This window comes from Ischnura elegans, chromosome 2 (assembly GCF_921293095.1).
Source record: "Ischnura elegans chromosome 2, ioIscEleg1.1, whole genome shotgun sequence".
Lineage (NCBI taxonomy): Eukaryota > Metazoa > Arthropoda > Insecta > Odonata > Coenagrionidae > Ischnura > Ischnura elegans.
The window spans coordinates 124,195,562-124,221,982 of NC_060247.1; the positions used below are offsets into that span (position 1 = coordinate 124,195,562).

Genomic DNA, 26,421 nt, shown 5'->3' on the forward strand with positions numbered 1-26,421 from the left:
GAAGTAACTATTTAAATGGAATCATCATTATGTATCTTGATGGACTTGATGTGTTCATGGAATAATGAAAGGTACTTAAAATTAAACAAAATTTTCCATGAATATGTAATCTAGACTTTCCGTGCTAGGTAGGAATAGAAAAAAATGATCTTAATAGAAAGGTTCCCAATTAATACTTCTTGAGGAAATAAATCAACAGAAATTCTTAACAAAGAGAAAATTTTAAGGAGATTATTGCTATCAATCTGAATGAAGTCTTACCCTAATTACGATTATGCCTCTATATTTTCCACATTATTAATTTAAACTGGACCACTGTGGTGGTATTTTGCAGATTTTGCAATATCAAGCTAAAAAGAATTTAGGTAGCTACAGTTCAATGAGTGGTAAAAAAAGCATGTATGCTGCATGAAAATAGGTATGCATTTACAACATTTTAAGTTACTAAAAACAATATTTATTATCATCCATAAAACAACATGATCATCAATAAAATTAAATGATATTCCATTCATCAACATATCAACAATAATTTCATCCAACACATGTATTCAAATATTGTTAACAAAGAAAACCTGAGTTAAAAATGAAGTATACTGATAAAGGATACAATAACAAAAACAAATGATGACACACACAGCACTGTAACAAATATAATGTGATTCACCTCACCTATATAGGAACACATTATTCCTGCTAAAATATTTTACACCCAGATCTCAACATAAAAGGATACGTGGTGTACCTTGCCAAATATCTTGTAAGGAGTCACAAAAATATCAACGGTGTCTCCTACCTCTTCAAGGAAATAATACATCAGTGTAATACAACATTTAATAACATTCCATTAGTTAATTTTCCAATTAATTAAGTTATTTATTTTGAGCAATCCATGATCATCATCATATTGTATTATATTAAGATAACTTATTCACAAATATGTAATCATGGGAAACCTATAATAACTGTACAAAGCTTTTCCAATGAGAATATGTACCATAATCAATTTTTAAAATCAGAAATAGTATTGAATCAAAAATGTAATTGTTTGCAGTACAGCCTGCAATGCTGACTGAGGAATTATTATCTATGAATTGACATTTCATCTCATTTGCATGGCATTATACATCAACCATCTTGTGAGATTCACCATTTATAACCAGAAGCAGAACAGTCCTTTCAACAATAATTCTACGACTATGTACAAGCCTAGTGTTTCACATGCTGATACATGTGCTGACTATGATATGCTCAAACTTGAGCTCTACTTAATTTGTACAGCAACTTGATGCACATATACCATTCACACATCAATACCATAACTATCACTTGATACCCTCTGCAATACTTACACAAAACATCCACCTCATCACTGATTTATCAAACACACTCCAACCAAAATAAACTATCTACTTTATATGCACATCCTTTTGTACACATTTACATAACATTTATTACTGCCATGGCCCTAAACTAAGGAAACTTTGTTCATGGAATCATTATGTGGAAGCCTAGTTTCTATACATGGAAGATAGTCATTTTAACATCGCAGGTGATTTCATGGACCATTTTTATTTTTTCTCTAGGCCTTTTTAACAGTGATTAATACACCATTATGACTTTTTGGATACCCATTCAAGAAGAATCCTGTGTTTGATGCTCATTCGAAATAATGAATCACAAAATTACAGTGTTATTCCTCTGTACTTTTATGTATAGGATTAAATTGTCAATGCTTGATTTAGACTGTTACTTCTGATAGATACCTATAAACTGAATGTCTTATAGTTTCTTCAGATATTGATATAGGCATATTGTCTTCAAATCATGATTTGAACCCTTAAATCATTACATTTTGCTTAACTGTCAAATCAAAATAATGATATTTTTTACTATATGCTGGTAGACAAGGCTAGATTAAGAAGTGGAGTACCAATGAGCTTTTTGCAAAATGAAAATCAACCGAAAATATTATTACAGACCATCTTCTATTGATTTTGCTGCAGTCATTCCAGTCCATTGAACTCTAGGCTCATTATCGCTGAAAAACTTTGTGTGCTACACCCATAGATTACAAATGATATCGAAAAAAGATTTGGACTCTTACTTGCATTAGAAAGTTGTGTTTACCTGAAAATATTACAGATCCAGTATTGACATAGTTTTAGTGGGAACTGGCAGAATTTTGGGGGAGTTGCCCCCTGATCCCTGGCTATGCCCCAGCCAATAGAATATTTGACAGAACCCTGTCATTAAAAAATTAGTCTTAGTAAACTATCCCATTCAATCCAAGAATATAGGTTTTTTTGCATTTAGATAAAATATAGCACTGAGCATTAAAATGGATTTAATCCTCTCTAATAAATTTTTAAAAGTGCAATTACTTTATTTTTGCATGTAAGACAAAATATTTAGTAAAATTTACAAAAGCAAAAATAAAACAATGGGTTTTTATTTTGTGATATGAAAAAGTGAGAAAAAATATATCATGAGTTTGGCTTTCAAACTTAGAAACTGGTAAGGTTAATCAACTTATTAAGGGAATAGAAAAATTGACTAAAATTAGGATAAAATCTTAAAAAATAGCTGTTCTAATAGAATTTCAATTAAATTTTCCATCTCCAGCTGAAGCTAAATAAGATAGACACATATGAATAGGCCAACAAGATGACAGGGCTTTCTTGTACAGATAGTTAAATGAATAAAAATACTAATAGCATACCATAATGTACAAAGAGCTAATAATATCCTACATCCTGGAATGAAATTGAGGAAAAATAAGAATGACAATGCATTAGAAGTCTGTGATTACTCTACAAAGGTAGCAGTCTTTTAAAATATATCAGGAATATCTGTAAAATTTCGGTCCCAGTAACCCCCGCTGTACAACCAGTCTTCCTGTTTTGTGTACGGATTAGTGCCTTGGCAAAACCACCTGTAATGAGGAATGGAGAAAAGAATAAATTAGCATTATAAATTTATCCTCTCTTCAGGAAAAACTGGGGTATTGTACCCCATGAAGAACACAACAGTTCATATACAGTATATCAATGGCTAAATTCTAACAACACGTATCTCAAATTCGGCCGGATTGAGACAGGTATCTTTAAACAAAGCGTAATAACATTAAAAAAATAAAATACAAGTAAAAACCAACTCTTTGCTTGCAAATGAATGCTTCTTTTTCAATTTTATGAACTTTTGGTTTTTAATTTCAGTGTGCAAGTAACAAATATTAATCGTTTTTTTGCTCTCCTGAAAATCTGCCATTTTTGAGATATGTGTTGTTAGAACTTAGCCATCGATATATAAGTCCTGCATCTTAGGAGTTTTCTGGTCATGTGGCAGAGCTTACCCTTCAGGATGAATATACAAATGCTTTATGGTGCAAAAAATCTAAAAATTTGTTTACAGCTATTTTCCAGACTTTCGTGTATTTAAAAAAAAAAATTATAACTTCATTGGTATTTCAAAATATTTTTCTATTTATACTTTGTCAAATATCAGAATATAATTAACAAAATATAAATAGAACATGCCTTTCAAAGGTGTAATTAGTGAACATTGTCTAGCATTTTATTTTAACGTTTGTTTGCATAAGCTACATAAAGTTTGATGTTTCAGACACATTTTTGATATCATACAATCAGTTTCGTCACCTTGTAAGTAAATATATTTTTCTTCAGAATAGTAACTCTTTAGTTATTGATCACTTTTGAAGAATGTATTTAACTTTTGATTGAGATCTCAGTGATGAAGACTGAATTAGTTATTGTTCAGAGAATTATTTGTATCCCTTATTTATGCTGGCCAACAGGGAGAATTTGCTTGGCTATTCATTGCAAATGATTTACTACTTCCTCTTTCACTGTTCCATCAATACTCAAAATTAGACCATTCCTCAGACATGACTTTGCCATTGCTATTGCCCTTAACAGGGTCATCCCTCACCATGGTCAATATTTCAAAAAATTTCCACTTGGATTTTCTCATGCAATTTTGGAAACTAGGATTTCTGTCTTCTGCCAACAGTTCCCTTAGAGGCATGTAAAACTGCAATTCCCTCCTATTTCCCTCCTACATCCTGTTATCAACATAAAGATAATATCAACAGCACCTAAAGCATTCAGTCATGCTAATCCATTTTTTTTCCTGGTGGAAGTAACATAGACCAATGATGAAAGCCTGGAGGAGCTTCTTCTACATCTTCATTCATAAATTGATGTTATCTCTGTATTCATAAAAGGTTTCATATGCCTAAATATGAAGTGAAGAATCTAAATATTGATGCATGAATTAAGCTTTCACCGAAGAAAAAAACATTTCCAACTGTGTAGATCATTTTTGAAGGAATTTCTCAAACTTGCTCAATGCATCTATTGTGTAAAGCTCATGCTGGCTCTCATTCTTCAGTGAGCATGAGCATGTTCCATTGGGAAAACTGAAGTTGCTTCAGCCTGTGCAATTAAGATCCTCATTCAAAATGGAATTAAGAGATGATAAAAAAATAATTCACTAGCCAACAGAATGCGTTACCTAATCTCATAGTGCCTGATTTTATTTATTGGGCATAAGCATAAAATAAAATCTAAACCTGATATAGCAAAGAGAAAAATCTTGAATAAGGACAACAAAATGTCCGCAAGAATCATCATCTATCATCTGCAGATGCTGTAAAAAGTTATCTGTCTAATGTGTGGGAAAAACTTAAATTTTTTAAAATTATAGGCTCTACTTAAATGAATGTAAACTATTAACTTGGTAATCATACCTTGGAGCCCAGTCTGTGCCTTTCTTACTTTTCCGTGACTTTCTAGCTTCCCTTTGCTTCTCTTCCAGTCGATTCTTTTCAGCAGCTGCACCATCTATGTCTCCCTCTTCCAATTTTCTAATATCAGGGCGAAGCCTGTAAAATTTCCAGGAGAAAATCTTTAACAGTGCCAATTAAAAACTATATAACCATTTATTATTGAAATTCTAATTGTCCATTAATTGTAATGATCTTTATAACTAACTAAAACAGTTAATCGTAGATATTGACAAAGTTAAAGCATACCTGCAATCTGTCGGGCAGAGCTTTTCGGGCATACCCTCCTCCATTTCATTCAGTGACATGGCAAACAGTGTGAATTGATAATACTGAAACACAAGAAATTGAACAAAAATCAGTAACAATTACCTTCATTTAGTGATAAATATAGTGCAACTGTACAACAAACTTTAGAATAGCCATCAGAAAGATCCGTACCACATCATTTTCCCAATCCTATTGCCACATCTGATTGCTCTCTACAGTTATGTTCATACTGGACATTTTCTGTACTTTTTTCATGTTTCTTTCACCAGATATTGTGTAAAAATTTAAATTTACAGTTTTTAAGTTATTAGCATGTGGCTTGGTTGCTGTTTACTAGCAACCCTCTGCTAGCATTTTGGAGAAATCATGATTAAAAGCTGCATGCTAGAATAAAGTTACACAAAAAACGAGAGGCAAGTGGCCATCGAATTCATTAAAAATTTCATAAAAATTTGTCAGCATAGTTATTGAAAATAACATATATGTACACAATTCCTTCCCGTAAACCTTTGAACACCTCCAACCCAAAATCCTTGAAGTGCCTTGGTAAGGAGTTGGCCTCCACATCCTGAACATATGAATATCACCGTGCACCTTTGGCTTAACTTTAGATGACCGCTACTCTAACCTATCAACTCTATGCACAGAATGAGTGTTTTAACTCATCAGGTAATAAGATGCTATTGAAATGAGAATAATTTGAGAAGCCGAGTACCGTTGAAAAATGTGTCCATTTTGATAAGTATTAGCCAGCATAGTTACCATAATGGAAAACCTAATGGCTTAGGTGAGTAAGTGGCTTTTATTTGCTGAGAAGTCAAGTATCACTGAAAGGGTGTCCTCAAAGGGTGGGTGGGTTGGCAGCATTTGGGGCAAATTCAGCAACAGAGGAAGTATTAGTACCGCCTGTCTTTCTTCAGCAAACAGTCCATTTAAAATCCTTGTTATATTACCTTGGAGAGCAGCCAGAGTTGCCATTTAAGTGTGGGGAAGCTTTTTGGAGAATATCTTACTCTAAGCTCAGAGAAGCACACAATTATGCCAATGAAGAAAAAAAAGTAGAAGTCCCAAATCTCTACTTCATGATTTTGGGAAACATTTTCACAATGAAAAGATAAATCAAGTCAGTGAAATTACATATATTCACCTATTTCCATGTCAACATGACTGGTCCCTGTCTGATGTGGGCCTCACAGTAAATAAGAAGTAGAATTTTGGACCACGAAGGAATCATTTTCACCCATTAGAAAATGAATCCTTCCACTGACCCTTGTAATTTCAATGAGATGGTTTTCAAAAATAAAATCAAGGACAGGATGTTTTTTCACCTCTAAAAAAAAAGCGTTCCACTATGAACAAACTAGGCACTGGCGTAAAATTTTCAATGAGATTTAAAAATTAAACGTCCCACTTCAACTACAAGAAGCCACTGATCATTGTCGTAAACAAGAAATGATCTGTGCACACAATGTAATTTTTTAACATAACATAATGCAATGCTTTGGCTGAAAGAAATGCCCAAAAGTCACACTAACCATAGTTGTGCAACAGTGTGAGATCTAGCAAGAATCTTTTCAACAATGAAATAATGATTAAGTTATGGAATGAGAAAATTTTAATTACGTCAGCTGTGTTAGGTGGTCTTGGGTCAGCTTCCCATAGCGTTACTGAGTTTGGAATGTCAATGGAATATGTTGAGTCACTCTTTGGGATTTCCCCTTCAGGTACATCAGTTGGAGGTGGAGGAGGATCTTCTGCTGCACTGCTGCAGCCTACAGTCTGTAATGAGAGGACCAATGAAGAGCATTTAACATCAAGTACATTAAACACCAATTAAGTAGATGCAACAATCACTCTAGAACAGTCTTTTTTTGACTTATAAATTGTATACACTTAGTAGACCATCTTTAAATGTTTAGGGTGTATAGAGTATACCCTTGTCAATATTCACCAATATTTTTAAAATGCAAATATTTCATCAGCATTTTCTCCAACATAAAATAACTTTATTTATTTACACATGTTGTTTCAGGAAGAATCTGAAATACTCCAGGAGGTTGTAGGGGAGACAATTTAAGGATTTTTTATCCATAAGCATGAGGTCACAACTCCGTAATTACTGAGATATTGCAATGCAAAGATTATTGTGGATGCACTTTGCAGTTACCACGGAAACGGTTTTTCTTGAGTATCCAGCCTTTTCAACACTTTATTTCCTTTTTATTTAAGGACATTAAATAATTAAGGCTGGACAAAAATGAGAGATTATAATTGTCTGAAACAGTTCACCACCACCCTTTGCAGTGCATGGCGGTCATGACAAGCCTGATAAACAGAGCTGCCTCCATCTCAGACAAAGACAACCTGGCACTGGAATTGAAGCACCTTAGGAAAACCTTCCTCTGCAATGGCTATGAGGAGAGGCAAATTTCTAAGGTACTTAAAGGGTATTTCTCATATGATAACTCCAAGACAGAGGACAGAGACAGCAGAGAAGAACCCATTGTGAAGGCATGGCTTCCATATGTCTCCTCAGTATCGGGAAAAAAAGACGAGAATTCTGAAGAGATTCAACATCCAGGCCATCCACAAACCACCACAGAAGATCTGGGACATACTCGTAAAGGCAAAAGATCCAGTGGGATTAAAACATCCGGTCAACAAATAAGTCTCATGTGGATGAGGAAAGGTCTACATTGGTGAGACTATAGAAATGTGGCTCAAAGAGCATAAGAACCACCTCTGCTTAGGACAGCTGGAAAAGTCAGCCATTGCAGAGCATTGGATGGAATGCAAAAATTTGGTCTAGTTCGTCGACACCAAGATAATCTGCCTATAAATGGCTCTTTTGATTGACTTGTTAAAGAATCAATTGAAATCAGACTGGTGGAATACATTCTCAATAGAGACTGTGGTTGTACATTGAACCACACATGGAAACCCATGCTCAAAATCATCTGAAAGATGAGACAAAATCATCAGCAGCATGATGGCCAATCAAAGCACACTGTTAACGACGGCCAACCAGAAGTCACCTGACTACCGGAGCGACTGTATACAAGCAGGTCAAAATTCTCACTCACAGCTCTAAGCCCTGAGGACGATGGCCGAATCGGATATCTTAACTTGGGCAGTAATGCAGTTCATGACCTGGTGGCAATCCCAAGGAATCTGCATGCAGTCCATTTGCCGGGAAAGTACCAAATCTTTCTTCTCTATGTATATATTTCTCATTTGACAAAAAGTTCAGAATTATGAAAGTAATGATGTTTAAAAGTAATGAAGAAAAATATCCTATTTGATAGATGGATGATACAATGGATGAAGCAATCGCACTGTGTCCAAAATGCACCTTGTATTTTCAAAGAAACAAGTGTAGCATGGGCACACTGAAAGAAGAGGAGATGTACTAGAAAAGTAAACAGCATGTACACAACATAGCTCGCCAGGCTTAGCCTTGAAAGCAACAACATCACAAAATGTAAGATCGGACACGTTTTTCTCTTGACTACCTCAATTGCCACCTAACACTGGCCCTGGTGGCTGCTGAGTTAAGTCCACTCTTGCTAATCCAGAGGTCGCCGGTTCGAATCCTGCCTAGGAGGATTTTCTCCCATCTTGGGAATGGATGTATGTCCATGTCCATCAACTTAATTGTAAGAAAGGATTGTATAGTCCTAAATGTGGTTGTAAATGAAGACGAAATTATTATTATTTCTGTAAATCATAGCCTCATTGCTTGAAAGACAAATCGTTGCCTTGTAGCTAGCTCCTTCCCATCCACCTCTTCTTTACATGCTTCTGCAGCCCACCCTGTCCTCACGCAGAGTGGTCGTCTCGTACTGCTATAGTTCCCTCTACTGAAATCGAATCTTTGACGAAAACTGCATTATCTGCCTAAGACTTTTGCTTTAATGCTTGGAATCCTGTTTTTTCCCTGAGCTAATAGTGATATAATGAAAATTTATTTTGGAAGGCTAATAAAGATATGCTCAATAGGTGACTGAGTTTTCGATTTCCTTTCTAACACTGGTCCAACATTTGTGTCCCAAAAGGGTCACAAATAAGGCTTGAAAAAGACTTCATACAATAGAGGAAGGAAACTGACTGAAAGTCACAGTCATAAATGAAACTCAGCTATGCAAGTTCCCAGGTTACATAGAATATAAAATAATGGAAACCCACTTGAAGGAAAAAGAAGAAACTCCCTGAAAGGTGAGACATTAAATGCTTAAATATTACACGCAACATAATACATAAATGTGTAAAAAAATTAAACCTTACCTCAGCAAGTGATGATGATCGAAATGGACTCACTTTGAGGCTATTTAATTTGGCCAGAACCTTCTTAGGAGTGTGTGCTGGACTGGTGGAGTTTTTACCTGATCTTTGGTCATTGTCACGGCTAGCCGTAACCATGATGGGGAGAAAAGAAATGAACACGTGAAGATCAAATAAAGTGATGCTTATTACAATAAATACATCTAATTGTTGACTAGAGTAAACCATGACTCATGACAAACAGTAATACAGAATGTAAGTGTTGATGACACCAAGAGTACTATACAAAACTACGGTAGGAATATTACCTTGTGGTTACTATTTAATATGAACCGACACAAATGAAAATATCATAAATCTAATAACTGCCCAAAAACCTACAAAGGTGACTGCACAGCAAAACAGAGAGCATTCTTTGAGAGGATGAAATAAGATCTAACTGGTTCCTGCTCTTATTCCTGATCTTCCATAAGCATGTTCACCAGTGATAATGAGTAAATGAGTTTCTATGGTGAAATCCTCTTATGGAAAAAAGCAGCATCTACCAAAATGGGCGATTACATTCAGCAGTAAGTGCCGTAGATGGTTACTCTATTCCGGAAACAAACTTAAATATTATCACATTAAGCAATACAAATATCCTATCCTTTTACTTCCACCCCCTAAATTGATTGCTCTCTATATTTGTGGTATGGCAATGGTGACTTCAACCAAGTGTTACTGTACGATGATCAATCAAATAAAAAGTAGTTTCCTTTCATGCATAAGTATAATAGGTAAATTAGCCAATTTATAATTTCAGAATTTGTTACTAAATTTCATGTGTTCGGGAATTCACACTATTTCAGTCAATAGGTATTTAAAAGAGACATTTGATTTTTGAGGACATTGGTCAGTTGTAATTAGTACAGTCCTGGACAAAAAATGAACCACTTGGGCCTGGCATGAGGGCATTACTCTAGAAAACTCTGTCAGTAGTCGTAACTTAACTATGCCATTTATTTGGTGGCCCATTCCTATCAGTCACACACCAAACAACAGAAATTGATGGAAAGGGCAAGCAGAAGGGTCTGAAAGTCACATTCAGATGGTAAATGCATAAAATTTCAGCTGGACTTGGCAAAGAAGACTTGGATTACATTTCCGAAACACAAAAACCTTTTACTACAGAAATCACCTCAACTTGCTATCATTTTCACATTGCAACCACTCATAATTTAAAATCTACAAAGTATATAAGTTATTTTTCATTGTGATTTTTAGTAAGTTATGCATAAAATCGTCACTTCGTTAAAGGACTCCCATTGATTGGGATATAAACGATCTCTCCATCTCTGGACATTATGAGATTCAGATTTTATCGTATGTGCTGAGTAAAAAATTCATACAACTGAAACTTTTCTGGGTCGCTGAATTACAAGATCAATTTAGGGAAAGTCCTATTTCTGCTATAAATAATTATGATTGTATTGTTTCCGGTAAGAATAATTCTATGCCTTCAATTTATCCAATTATTTTTTGGCTAGTAATGATTATGTGGAGGCCACTCGGTGGTTGACTAGTTGCTACCCACTCGACCCTTACAATTTCATTCACTTGGAACCTCAATGACAATAAACTCCATTGTGGAGCTGGGTCGTGAAGAATGTGACAGCTTCGATTACAATTCGTCCTTTTTAGAATACTCAACATAGCTGTTAATCATTTCTTTTATCATTATCCTGGTCAAATAGCGATGATATTAGTTTTTTGATAAACTTTCTATGATTAATTTTAGAAGCTAGATGTATTTTGAGAGCAAAAAAAACCACTGGAACATTTAAGGGAGATAAGACATATTATTTTTCCCTCATGCTAGTCCACTCACTGCCCTGAGAAGGGTCTTTTATTGCTCTATCAAAATGCACTGCACGTGTATTGGATGCAGAGTTGTCACTTCCTATGAGGCACACTTTTCCAGGTACATAAGTGCTGCTGCCTTTCTCCGCATGAAAGTGGTTCATTTTTTTCTATGAGGCTGTACATTAATATATGATAGAGTTGTAATAGGAGCCCAGTGTATAGCCAAGCTGATGCACCACGAGGGTGGATATAGTAAATTCTTGAATATTTTTTGAACAATCACTCATGATTAGCCGCTAAATTAAACTTTGAAATTGTGAGATGAAGTTTTGGCTGATTCTGTGATTAAGTATACAAGAAAAGTAAATCAACAATTCTTAAAACATATGCCCTTACTAATGTTCAGGAATGACATTAAATCATGTACATTTTGTGGCGTAAAGTGATGGCATTCCTAACATAAATTCTTAAATTGAGCAATGTCTCGATTAAATGAGATTACACAATTTTCTACTTAATGTAGTTATGCACAATTGCAAACCCCCCCATCCAACCAACATCACCCATCACAGATGAATAAACTTCCCTAATGAACTTCCCTCCCCTCAGAAGACCCTAAAAAACTAACCCTTTCTCCTACAACCCTCGATATTCCCACTCTCCCACACCTAACCCTTTACGTCATAATTGGCAACATCAAATAAATGATTGACAGCTCTACTTAAAGAGAGTTAACTTTTCAAGGATTTTACAAGTACTACACTAAAATTGATAGTAATTGACAACATTACCTCATCCACCTACTTACCTCAGTAAAAGTAAAATTAGGAATTGATTTCACTTTCTTTTTTGCTTCACGATAACAAAAATTAGCAAAGCACAAAAAACATTATAAATTTAAATCATGTAAAATGATTAAAAGATTAACATGCAGGTGTTAAACAAACAATATGAAAAGGAACGAGGAAGGAACTTTTATGTCATAATTTTCTGTAAAAATAAATAATGGAATAAAAAGAGGGCCCCAGATGATTAATCAAAGCAAAAAATTGCTTATTTAAAAAATAAACAGATATGCATGTATTGATTGGTAAAGGTTTTAGAGCATCAACCATCGCTACCTTATCCCAAAAGTTTTACATGCATTTTTGGCATTAATAAGTTACTAAAAAGCGAGTTTGAGTGAAAAATATTTTTTCTACATAAAATGATAAAAATGCAAGCCAAACCAAACAAAAAACATTCTAAAAAGTATAAATTATAATAAAAATTAAAAATAAACTAAAAATAAAAAGAAATTAAGAGAACACACAAACTAAGGTTCAAAAGGCTAAGCTGGTTCTATGGATGGGGGTTACAGGCACAATGTTGAGGAAAAGTAACTTTATGCTCTATGTCCAAACTCACCACCCTACAGGCAAATCTAAATGGAATCTATTCTAAAGAAATGAGTGAAAAAATGAGGAATGAATTGGATGGAATATTTTTTTTGTAGTGACACCATACGAGGTATGCATCTGAATTAAAGCTGTTATTATGCTTATAAAGACAGCACTGTAGGTAGCACCCTTCCATGTAGAAGTTTTTAAAAATTGTTGGGTAATATGCTGAAAGAAGCATTAATCAATCATACTATCTCTTTGAAATACAAACTTGACATTATCAGCATTACCAACAAGCTCTGTTTGGTTCAAATTTTCTGAACTATAGATTCTATAGTGCATTAATTTCAAAAGAGCATCAAGCAATTCCTACAAATGCACATCTAATATTTTGGCTAAGGAATAGGATAGGTACAAACACCAACGCTAAAACAAAATTGAAGTTTATTTTTCCATGAAACTGAAGCCACAAACGAGGACAATGAGCCAGAGGGGGAGCTAATACTAATGAGCAGCACAAGAGAGCATATTAAGCCTCCCCCATCCATGCCTAGACCTTATAACGAACTGCACCTGAATTTGTGTGCATTCTCTTTCACATACTCCTCATAAGATGGAATATCTGTGCATTTGATGAACTCCGTCCACTTTCCATAGAGGAAGTACAGCTTTTTCTTGCTGAAGAAGAAGAAAGAGAAACCATCATAAACAATGTGAAATTTAACATAGAAATTAATTTATGGCAGAAATCAATAGTACAGATCAATGTTTAAGAAAAGTCAAGATGAGGGTGAGTCAAGCAGACTTCCAGTTGGAGTCTTGCTAAGAATGACTTGTTCCACCTGATAAATGAATGACACTCTTTGAACATTGAATGATACTTTTTGAACACTTATGACAACAATGTATGCACTTCATGTAAAATTCCTTAAGCAAAGTGGAATACTCAACAAAACTCCACCTACAAGAAGAGAGTGAGACCGTTTTACAATTATGTATTGTATAAAATCATGAAACTGAGGTAGTGCATCAAGTTCAATGAACCAGATTTGGTAAATATTTTTTTTATGATTACACATGGTTCAGAATTATTGAATAAGTTATAACTGTAAATTATTAAGGAATTCTTCTTGTGTTCTACACCAGGTTAATTCAGTCATATTGGCACACATTTAGGAAAACAACTTGTCTTCCATATTCAAGACATGTCACTGTCTGACAATGAATCAAAGTGATATTCCACACTGAGATGAAGATTTCACACTGAGAAAAATTCCTGAATATTATTCCCCAGGAAAAATTATGATCGTTTAACAGTAAATTAAACATGTAATTACTTAAGAGGGACAGGTATGTATACCCCAGTGCTTGGAAAATAGGAAGAATAAGTCTTCTGACAGAGTAAAATGAAAGTAGAGCAAACAAGGAATATTGTGTATGACTTAATTATATCCCAGATAATTAATTTTGTGAAATCTTCTAGGGATTTCTTTAAATGGTGGCCTGAGGCATACTGTACACCACAAGCCAACATACAGGTTTTTATCTCACAGATCTGAGGGTCTTACTGGTGAATGAAGTTATTTGAAGAAAACATTTCAGAAAAATGGATACTGTGATTGGCATATCTCTCAGACCATGAAAAGAACTTTCATTTTTCTATAGGAAAATAATGAAAACCCTACACCTGTAAGCTATTCTGCCATATATGCCAACAGCCTCTACCAATATAATCAATATTCCCTAGAAATATGATGTAGATACAATCCGTAAACCAATGAGTAAACTGAGAGACCTGGTAGTATAGGTGAAAGACCCCGTATGCTTTAATGACCTCTAGTGTCTACAAGATTTCCTGGCCAAATATGCATGGGGGAGACTGGTCAAAGGATAGTTACCAGGATTAAGGGAGTATCGCAGGCATTTTAGACTTGTACAGCCTTACAAGTCTGCTGAGGTACCACTAGATAAAATGGAATAGTGCCAAATTTATCTGCCATTCCAAAAACTTCTGTGATAGAGTATTGAGATTCAGCTCAGTGAAAATAATTTCAATTGAGACATAGTGTGGAATAACTTAGCAATGCGTTTAAACCCCATTTAAAAGAGAATTATAATCATACTTATAACTCTTCCTTTCTATACAAATTCCCAAGATCATTTTGGCTGATCAAGAGCAACTCGACTGTTTATAATTACATTTCAATGATGTTTTATTGTCTTACGCTTATTAATTCACCCTGATGACATTTGTATGTGTCATCCATTGAAACTTTGGTGGTATACAATGATTTAGACTAGTGGAAATCCCAAGAAGACTTCATGAAAAATTATTACATAGTTTGGTTATTTTCATTGCTCTAATACCTTTGGGTGGCAGCCTCAATGCTCTACAGGCTGCCACAAAACACAAGGGCATAGTAACGAATTGACTAATTGTCCATTGTTTTAAGGTAATCTGATAGTACCTCTTCCTCTCTTTTTAGTGAGGAATTACATCCCACTTATAATGGGGTCAATAGTTGATGACACTGCCATAGAAATTAAACCAAAATATCTCAGCAATATGCAATGGAAAATGCAAGGAAACAATTTGGAATTATCCAACCCGCTGCACAACGGTATAGCCCAAACACATCTCCCGCACTCTTCCCTAGACCCTTGCAACAGAGTAGAGTAGTTCTCCTTGTGTATGCATCTTAGCCTTAATAACTGCTTTTACAGGTGCTGATACCTGTGGTTCTCACTCTTCTGGACACCTCCCTTCACTCAAGAGAAATTAACACGTTCAGGGCGGCATGACCCACCGGTGGGTCATGGCTGATCTATCCCCGTGGGCGGCATGACCCACCGGTGGGTCATGCGTTTTTAAGCTCTATGGGCGGCATGACCCACCGGTGGTCACGTTTTCCATGCGAATTAAAGGAGCTTCTGGCCACGTACGCCCATGAGGACGGACTTATTACGTTCTTCATCGCCCATGAAGGTGTTTTTAGTAAACTTTTCACTGATGCCAAACCGAACTTTTTGCCTAGAGAAAGGTAGCAAGTAAAATGGCGGGCAATGATGTAAAGATTCAGTATTTGATGTTGTATTTGCATTTGTGCGTGAAATATTTTCAATTTTAGTTTAACTAATCGGAAAGATATTCATATGAACTCGATCATCGGTAATCAACTTCCATAATTTTATGAAATACGTAATTCTTGCATTGCGGGTTGCCTATCCGTCGATTATAGGCGTTTTAAAAAATTCTAGCTGTGTTACGAACGAAGTTCTCATTCATATCAATTCCACAGGCAGTATTATGAAGCTTATTCAATAATAAAAGAAAATAAAGAATATTGCAGTCATATTGAAGGTAGACGAGAGCTACATATAGTTGATTCGTTATTGAGCCATTATTTTCTATGACACAGCAATCTCTAGACGTAAATTTTATGTTTTGCATCGTCTATCAAAAGTATATCGAAATATAAATCAAGTTGGTTTTGCTCTATTCACATTTTACGATGAAGATAGGACTAAAATATTCCTACTATTTACGTGGCATTATGCATCGCTAGAAATGCTTTTTTCGTTTTCTATAAGACTGTAAGATGGACCTACAAGAAGGACGATTACCTTCCTTGATTACACGTTGAAATACTACTACACTCACCGTTTCAATTACATGGCTTTCACGTATCGAAGATGTTCCACTTCCGTAGATATTTAGAGGGTAGCACACACCGGAAAAATTATTTAGATCGAAAACAAAAATGGAGAAAACATTTCAAAACTATAATAAATGTCATTTTCAGTTTGGTTATCCTAATTGGGTCAATGGAAACAATTTTCTAAATGGGGAATACAAATGAGCACAGCGAAAACTTAACGAATCTCAAATATAATTTCAAACTATTTTCAATATAATCACTTATTTACATTATTTTCAATATATTCATTTATTTTCTTTGACAATGTCAATGGTGAATTTTGTTGAAACAATCCAAGCATATTGTAGAGTGTCCATCACATTCCTCACAAAATGTGTTCACTTTTTTTGCCCTCTCGCTTGCCTCTTTCGTTCCCTTTTCTTTACGTATTCTCTCGTACCAATTGAGGCATCTCTTCCTACCTATCCTCGCAGTACCTTCATATTTACTTAGGTTGTGCAAGGACTTCGAAGCTGAAACACCTCCCCCAGCCACATCGCTAAAGACGACATCTTCTTTCAATAATCCATCAATAACTTTCTCTCAAAAATTAGCATTTCCATTTTTTTATTTTGTCCATAATTATTATATAAAACCTATGAATTCACCATCCATGTCCCAAGAAGCAGTTCTAATGCCAGTCTCTTATACCACTTGAGAGATCGTCTGATGCAACTATAATAAGCAGACATTTGGTCGGAAATGTCTACCCCCTTTTTCGCGCTATTGTAGACTATGATGGCTTAGGGTTTCATTATTTCCCCTCGCTTAGATTTCGACGTGATTGGTTGCAAAATCTCACCAAGGTCGGGATTAGGGGATATTATCATAAGTGGTCTTTTTTCCTGCCATTTCATCATTCTAACACCTTTTCCACTTTGCCTTGCAATAATTTCCCCCCTTTTCAACTTTTTTTGACGAACCTCTGGTGGATTACCTTTCTGATTCGCCCGCATTGTGCCACAAACATAGGTCTCCCTACCCAAAAGGTCTTCAGCTAGGCCCATACTTGTCTAAAAATGATCAATGCACAATGTCCGCTCAGCATCAAAAAGTCCCTCCATCAGTTGCAGTACAACTTTGAGACCATGTCCAACCTTCTCCATCGTGTTTGGCACTTCACTTTTCCTAGAGTACACTTGCAAACTATGCGTGAATGAGTCAGGGCTACACAGTTTGTAGCATTTTATTCCATATTTATGAGACTTTCCAGGCAGGTACTGCCTAAAATGTAATCGACCTCTCCAAGGTATCATCTGTACGATTGGTGCAGTCTCCCCATTCATCGGAGCTTGATAACGCGGCATGCTCTTCCTCTTCAGGTGAATCTTCTCCAATTTCGTCCTTTGAATATGAAGATTCACTGTCTCCTTCGAAATCGGATGGAATGCATGAATCATCGGAGTCAGAACTAAATTGAGATGCATCTGAGTAAGCCATCTCCTCTAATTTTTCTTTGCCACTAATAACACAAAAATCACTGCTCCACAAAAAGACAAGGAAAATGGACTCGTATATCCAGTGGCACTCGTTTATTAGCCAAGACTGAAAGTTCTTCTCTCACTGCAAGGAAAATTTTGTCACCATTGTACATGTAAGGCCTTCCGCTCGGCTCGACTAATTTGAAACTCGACGTGTGGATTGCGTTGTTGCGATAAGGCCACTATGTGAGAAGCTATGCCGCACAAGATTATTCAAAAACGAAACTGTCGGATTAGCCTCCTAAGGGTTACTTGCAACACCCAATTGTGGGTAAGCTTACGATAATAACTGCACCCACGAGTGGGTCTGCCTGCAATAAAATTGTAAGCAAAGCTTCACCTATGCCAATAATAATTTGGTTTCTTATCCGCAGATTATGGAAATAATAGATTCAAAGGTTCCGCCCCAACCACCACCCCTCTCCTAGGAGGCGTGAGGTTGGGTGCGGAATATCGTCAGCCGTAGCCTTTTCTAAGCGCCGGACAAGTGCGGTTAGGCCCGTCTTGAGTCTACGAAATCCCATGGAACGTCCACCCCGAAAGGCGAGAGAAAGGGAAAGCCATTGTTTCGTATCGGGTGCTACGGACTGAGCGGTCGGTCGCCAGCGTCACAAAGGTAGAGGTTTTCCCGGTACTTTTGGGGATAATCATTTTCGCGACTTTCTGAAAGCATAGAACCTCTGACAATGACAGCAGGAACGAGATGTATGATTTCCTCCGGCTGCATTTTGTTCCCAAAGCAATAAAACCGAAGCAAGGCATCACAGCGAAATAGAAAGAGGGTAATGAAGGCTCAGAAGATAAATTCGAAACAGTTGCAAAAAACTATGAAATACCGAATTTTTTCCGATACTTATAACTAAATTATTCCATTCTGGGCTTATTTACCTTACCTATGTGGCCACTCAAACCTCAGGAGGTTTTTGGCCTCACCAACAACATGTCGCCATCTATCTCTATCCGTCATCCATTCTGCATCTGCTCTCATCTTCCCTACGTCCCTTTTCACTTGGTCCTGCCATCTTAGTCGGGGTCGCCCAAGCGGACGTTTTCCTCGGGGTTGATTTTCAGATACCATTCTTAGCATGGACTCATCTTTTCTCCTCTTTACATGACCGGCCCATCTTAATCTCCTGCTTTTTATTTGCGCTATTATATCCGGATCTGTATATAATTCTCTGAGCTCTTTGTTGGTTCTGATCCTCCATACTTCATCTTCATTAATAGGACCATATATTGTTCTGAGGATCTTATTTTCAAAAACTATCAATTTCCTCTCCTGGTTTTTTGTTAAAGTCCAGGTTTCGGATCCGTAGAGTATTACTGGTTGTATTATTGTCTTGTACAGTTTTGATTTAGTTTTTCTTGACAGAAGTTTACATTTTAGCAATGATTTAAGAGCCCAATAACAGTTGTTCCCGAGAAGTAACCTTGCATTTATCTCTACCTCCTCTTTATTTTCCTGTTCTATGGTTACTCCTAAGTATTTAAAATTTGTTGTCCTTTCAAAGGTATAATTTTGGACTTTTAAAGCCTCTGCTTCTATATTTTCTGCGTGTCGACCAACAATTAAGTATTTTAGTGCGAAAAATCCACAGAGGAAAAATCATATCCATCAAATCAGCAGTCCATACCACCTTGTCCGGTATAGTCCACAAATTTCCACAGGGGAGAATGACGCCTCGGTAGCTTAACTGGCTAAAGCACTCGGCCGGAAATCGAGGGATCCGGGTTCGAATCCCGGTCAAGGCGAATGATTTTTCCTCTGTGGATTTTTCGCACTATTTGTGCATTGCGGGTGACTCCGTAAAAAGTTATCACCGTGGCTAGTCCCGGTATACTTTCATAAATTAAGTATTTTGTTTTTTCTTCGCTAATTTCTAATCCTACTTTTTTGGTTTCTTTTATCAGAGACTCTGCAAGAGTTTTTAACCCATTTGCATCCTCCGCCAATAAGGTCACGTCATCTGCAAAAGCTAGCAGATTTATCTTTTTGCCGACTTCAATCCCCGGTTGTTGCTCCTTTATGGCTTTAAGTGCATTTTCTAATGACAGGTTAAAAAGCAATGGTGAGAGTGCATCTCCTTGTCGTACCCCCGTGATTACATCAAAACCTTCTGAAAATTCATTATTTATCTGTACTTTGCAACTTGAGTTTTCTGTACATATCTGAGCCAGTTTGACTAGTTTGTTTGGGATTCCCATTCTCCTGAGATACTTCCACATTTGGTTTCTGTTGATACTGTCGTACGCCTTCTTAAAATCAATAAAGAGGAGGTGCGCATCTCTATTGAACTCCCAATACTTTGATAAGATTTGTTTAATGATAAAAATTTGATCAATCGTAGACATTTGTTTTCTAAAACCTGTCTGGTGCTCTCCTATAATTTCTTCCGAGTATTCCTGTATTCTGTTATACAGTATTTTGGACAGTACTTTGTAAGCCGTGTTTATTAAAGATATTCCCCGATAATTCTGGGCTTATAAGGGTAAATAAATTATTTCATCGTTTTCATACCTAAAAGCACGTCTTATTTGTTCATTTTGAAGGTATTTATGTGACAGTAAATAAATATCGAAGAAAATAAAACGTGTAATACGTTGTTGCATATGCAAAAGGGGATTAATTAATAGCTAAATATTGCATTCTGGGCTTATAATAATAGTAAGTGTATAAATTATTTCATTGTTTCCATTTTGTACGTTTTGAAGTTATTTTAGGCGACAATAAATAAATACAGAAGAAAATAAAACGTGTAATGCGTGGTTGCATACGCAAAAGGGGATTAATTAATTACTAAATATCGGTGCATAGGTTTTCCAAAATTTATTGCAATTCATCATTTTCAACTATACCAAAGAAGTGTGCATTAATTTTAACATGATTGGATCGATTTAATTTTTACGAAAATTGACGCCCACGGGGAAGAAACAGCAAATTTCACGATAGCCGCGAACGTGTTAATGTGAACGCATACATACATATGTAATTTTCCATCCTGTTGACACTTCTAATGAAAGAAAAAGTTGCAGAAAATTACAAAAAAGTATTCGTAATGACAATCCACACCACTGGGCCACTGTACCATCCCATACAAATGTTTTGTTGACATTAACTGAGGTAATTCAATAGCTTAGTCACTTTAAGAAATTAATATTTAAATTTTTCCCCAATGAATGAATATTTTATTATCATTTTCTATAAAGTTCTTTATCAAACACTAATATAACTCCAGTTTCAATCACAGCATAATAGCAGCATTATGAATTTGAGTCACGTCAGATGATAACAATGACGGAAAACACATTGAGCCTAGTCAGTTACAGCTTCCAACTAATAGCTGTTTATTTTGCATTGGGTTTTCAGCATTGATTTCTTTGCTTGTAAGGATGGAAGAAAGATCATTAGTAGTCATAATGATGATACATACAATTTATCATCATCTCACAATTCTGACATCAACACCCACAAGAGGAACTCTCCTAACCAAGCATACTCAAGGATCACTCTACCCTGTTGCTAGGATCGAGGAAGAATGTGGGAGAGGCATAGGGTGGCTGTATTATATTACCAGAGGTTGTATAACTCACGCTGTTTTCTAGTACATTTCCTTGCAAATATCTCAAAAACAAAGGCCTGTTGGATGCTAAACAAAAACATGTAACTCTTAAAATTCCATTCTACTAGCATATTGAAAAGTTTAAATGCAATCTGAAGGTGACACTTGAGTAACCCTTTGTCAGTAATCATTGATATAGATGTAATAATAGGTAATAGGAATGTTTTAGAAGAGCCAAAGGAAAAACAAATATACATGAATGAGGAAACACATCCATAAATATTAATAAGAGTTGTTTGATATGTACTCACTGCTTATCGGTGACAAAACCCTCTACCCTATGTAAATCTTTAGAATACCATCCAGCTGGTTTGAAAGTCAAAATAGCCCGATGACCTTGAAAATAAAGAAAATGAAATGAATTAAAATTCATATCTTTATAATGGAATTCAATTGATTAATTCAACTCTGCCTTTTTGGAAATAACCCTTGTATAATTCTACTTTCAATCTCCAAACGAGGGCAATCTATGAATTGATTTCTGGAGCAGAGCCTGGAAAAAAAGAGATGTCTTCTTAGCTGTAAGTGGCATGAACAATCCTTTTGATCCCCTACATTGAGCTCCTTCCTGGGGATAAATATGTATTTCAGATATGCTTTCTGTCTGGTTTAGAACTCAAATCAGAGGAGCACAGGCCTGTAATCCACACACTTGACCTTATATGTATCACTATTGAGCTCCCCTTGTAGGAGTCCGTAAAAGGTAAATAATGATTGATATTAGAAATGGCAGCCAAGGCAGAAGTCCATGGGGCCCCATAAGGCATAAATCACAAAATCGAGGAAAATAAAAGAAATTTTGAGCAAAGGCTCAAGATTTCATTAGAGTAATGTATTGAAGTGCAAGGGTACATGCTAGAAAATGATGATGGAGAAGGACAGGTACCCAATTGTCTCTAGCATGCCAGAAAGCCTATTGAAGCCTCTGATTATTGCCCTTACGATAGGCTAGATCGAAATGGGCTAGTAGAATTGATATTTGGGATAATTTGATCGGTAGGCTTCTCCTTCCTGATCACAAAGTGTTTTGAGCAGAGAACAATTTGTATAGGAAAAAACTTTGTTGGCCAGAAAATTGGTACATTTCTCGTAAGAAATCTCTGGCAACCTTTCAATATAAAGACAGATTCATGAAAACAAATTAATTTTTCCCATAGTTAAAATATTCCAGGAATATATTGGACTTACCAGTTTTTTGATTGATGACTTCCATTGTTCCATATTGTTCTATCCACAACTTCCCCACAATTATATTGTGAACACAGCAATTGACATTTGTCCAAGTGTAGGCTTCTCCCCAACTAGGAAACTCCACCTGCACACAAATAGGACAATGAACTAGTTTTATTTTAATTTTAATCAAATCAACATGTAGAAGAGTCTCACTTTGTTGATTATTATCACTGTTTCCAATATGCTGAGGAGCCTCTAATTTTGGGAATTATAACATTGGGTGATTCTGAAGTTTAATGATAACAATATTATAGAAATTAAGTTTTTGGGTATTTTATGAACACCCAAAGACTTAATTTCTAAAAACTGAATTAATTAACTCCCTGTCTTCTTTGGCTATTAGAATTATTGCGTATGTAATCTAGTTTGTGTTTCATGTTGGGACACACGGCTAATCAGCATGTTTTTGTTTTTCTGTTTTCATCGTTCTTTCTTTTGAATAAAAAATGTGTGACATCAGTCTCGAAGCTACAAAAGGTACATGTCATATTATCATTTCCAAAAGTTTCAAGGATCTTAATTCATCTAATCCTGAGCTGCACCCAGCGAGCGGAGATGAAAGTATTTATTTGGCTTTTGAAATAATATATGTATTCTTTTTTAGTAATAGTTGGCTTGCTAAAGTATTTCGAGATTATAATTGAGTGAGCAGGCCTTGTAGTGAGTTTTGGCTTAAGTTTTCATGAAAGTAATTCAAAGTGGAGAAATGGAACCACATGTGAACATTATGGACAGCGGCTCATTACCACAAATTGAAAAATTGTGTGGATCTGCAAATTACAAGCAATGGAATACGGACTTGGAAATGTACCTGCTTCATGAGGATCTTTGGCATTATGTGGCGGCAGAAATTGCCACTGATGAAACCACACACCACAAAAAGCAGTCTTAGCCCTGCAAAAGTTACATGGTGTATTGCCATTTCCAAAGTTCCAAGTATCTTAATTCATATAATCCTGAGCTGCACAACAAGAATCACTTGAGTGCTTAGTTATTTTATATAGGAATTTTAAAATGCATGCATCGTACAGATAACAATTATACCTAATTTTTTCATAATTCCTTCTTTAAATTTGATTCCATTCGGCTAAAGAGAATCTCAGAAAAATGGCAATGAGTTGGAAAATTGGATAAATTCATACTTTAAAACATCAACTCACTATTCAGTGTTACGAATAAAAAAAAAATCTTTCCTTATTCTTATGCAAGGATAATGGAGAATATGTAAAAGTTTTATCATTTGAGCATTGCACATAGTTGTGTCTAAAGTGGGAGCTCTGGTGGTCACTGCACCCATGTCGGATCACTAAGGCACAATAAAAGACAAAATGAAAAGATATATAATATAAATTTTCATTTTTTCCATTTCTTATTTTGGGTTTTCAGTATTAAATTTTACAATTTCTAACGAATGGTTTGGGTTTGGAAGGCTTTTTTTGTGCCAAGGTAATCGCACATGGGCGCTGTGACCTCTTCAACAACCACCGTAGATACACCTATGCAGTAGGGCGGATCGGAAAAATCGATTTTTTTCAAATCCATCTGGCCCAATGAAAAAAAGTTGTGGGACCGATCAAAAATAAGGCCTGAAAAATTTGAGACCTCTAGGTGAACCCCTGACCCTCGCTCAAATGCGATTTAGGGGGGGAGGGCCAAAATTCTAAAAATATAATATTTTATGGTCATTCCCTGTAGATTTTGCCGAGTTACTGATCTTCTAGGATGAAAATTTCGTGCATTTTGACGTATCTGCCACCGTTTAGCCACAAAATGCCTACTTTTAGTCCGCGTCCGCGAAGAAAATATTCCAACGCCCACGCAGCGTCGCGGATACAAGAACGGCAGGTGGATCCCGTCCCCTCCCCGCTCGCTTCTTCCCCTCCCACGCCTCGAGTGCAGCAAATTTCATCCCGCGTGTGCAGCTAGGAGGGCGTTCATCTTTGAAAATATAAATCAGAAGATGGTAGAAGGTAATAAAGGATGCCTAGTGAGACGACTTGTCTCTTATTTGGCGCCTCATCGGCATTAAACAAATCGATGTTATCAGCTTTTAGAGAAGTGATGAAATATTTTTAGATCCGAGAACGCAGGAAAGTAGCCTACGGTCTATGAAGAGACCACTCGAGTGGCTATAAAGGCGTACAAACAATGCTGACGCACTTCTCTTCCATTATGTGTGTGACTAAATGGATATAGTGGTACCGCAGGAAGTACTAAAACTTAGGGAAAATGCGAGTATGCCAAAAGTAGGGTTTTATTACGAGGAAGTACAAAACTCAAACATTTTAAAAGAAAATTTGAAATTATGCGATATTTTTTGCGTGTGTGTGCAAAAAGGAGCATAAGGTTTCCCCTAATGAAGAAGTATTTTGAGAGACAAGCGGACGAAACGAAAGATAATGGCTGCTGGATTGAATCTTATAGAAATTCGACAACTGAGGAAAAAAAGGAATCGTCAGAGAGCATTAAGTCAACATCGTCAATTCTTGTATGGGAAAATAGAATCAAAAATTTTCTTCATCAATTCATCCGAAGAAAATTAAACTGACGAGAAATCAGACGATTTGTATATCTACGTTCCTCATGAAATAAACATAAATAATTTAACTCAAACTTGAACTTCTGCGGGGAAAATGTGTCTGTCAACTGTGATAGAGATATATGCAAGCACCCAGCATCAGCAATGATCGTCCCCGTAACTTTACCTGACGCAAAAATCATAACTTCGTAACATACATCCAAGGTAGTGTACCAGAATTACTTTCTCAGACAGAAAAAGATGCTAATTACTGTGAATACGAAAAGAGAGGTATCAAAGGGCTCCATTTTGATGGAATGAAAGACTATACTCTTGTCTGATAAAAATTGGCAAGACGACTTATCAATCCAAGTGTGTGGTGTTAGTAGAGGAAACAGGGTCCCAATTTTGGGGGTTTGCCTCCCCCGTCGGAGGATTACCAAAAGTTATAAATCTGCAGTTCTTGAATCCTTTCCGAGTGAAAAGTAGATAAAATTAAAAAGGATTTGAATGCAATGGTACCAAGTGAATACCACCCAAAAAGGAGGCGTCATCACTCTGCTACAAGCATAATTCCAATATCCCTTGCAGCGTGGGTGAACTCTTCTCGGGATTCCCACCGTGTTAATTTTTCCACAATGGCCAAAGTTTCAAGCTCCGAATCGGAACTCATCCTCAGGGGTAAATGTTTTGTATCCCGAGAAGACTTTATCCACATCTTTCGCCGGGAAAGCATAAAATCATATTTCATCCTTGCAGTGGTATATTTGCTAATTGCACTAAGTTGACTTAGATTTGCGACACAAACATTGGGAGGGCAACCTAGGGACTCAATTTGCGTTGTTGCAAGGATGCGTTTGGCGACCAATCCGAGATTTTTTTAATTGCTGGATTAGAATATCGATGTAAAGCACTACCCGCTGATGATATATTGGAGAGAGATCACGGTACCTCAGGTTGAATCTGACCGTAGCGCTGTGGAAATTCAAAAATCTATTGATGAACATTCAAATTTGAAGTTAAATATTCCTTTTATTATACATATGGACGAGAGATTCGTGAAAGAATTCTCCAAAACTTTGTTTACAGCAGCGGAAGACTAGGAATACAATGACATAAGAAATACAGACTGGAAAGCAGATAATTGAGTAATTATTTTGTGATTGTTCCTCCACAGACGATGCTGAAACATCAAATATTAGTTAAACTAAAGAAGAAAGACGCACTTGCTGTGAATTTTGGTGCATTTTGGGCGTGGGAGAGGCGAGCGGGGAGGACGCGAGCGGCCT

General features: G+C 36.2%; 1 protein-coding gene across 6 annotated transcripts in view; it reads right to left on the minus strand.

Moving 5' to 3' along the window:
- Positions 1 to 2,416: 2,416 nt before the first annotated feature.
- LOC124154594 (oxysterol-binding protein-related protein 2) overlaps positions 2,417 to 26,421 on the minus strand; it is a 257,342-nt gene continuing 233,337 nt past the window's right edge. For 5 of the 6 annotated variants that reach the window (XM_046528424.1, XM_046528429.1, XM_046528430.1 and 2 more), the window contains 8 exons: positions 22,570 to 22,696; positions 21,633 to 21,717; positions 13,156 to 13,260; positions 9,362 to 9,482; positions 6,701 to 6,856; positions 5,057 to 5,139; positions 4,772 to 4,906; positions 2,417 to 2,935 (listed from right to left, as the gene is read on the minus strand). In XM_046528424.1, coding sequence (XP_046384380.1) covers positions 2,833 to 2,935; positions 4,772 to 4,906; positions 5,057 to 5,139; positions 6,701 to 6,856; positions 9,362 to 9,482; positions 13,156 to 13,260; positions 21,633 to 21,717; positions 22,570 to 22,696 — 915 coding nt within the window. In that variant the 3' untranslated portion in view covers positions 2,417 to 2,832. The remainder of the gene's footprint in view (positions 2,936 to 4,771; positions 4,907 to 5,056; positions 5,140 to 6,700; positions 6,857 to 9,361; positions 9,483 to 13,155; positions 13,261 to 21,632; positions 21,718 to 22,569; positions 22,697 to 26,421) is intronic. The other variant, XM_046528425.1, reaches the window with a different exon arrangement.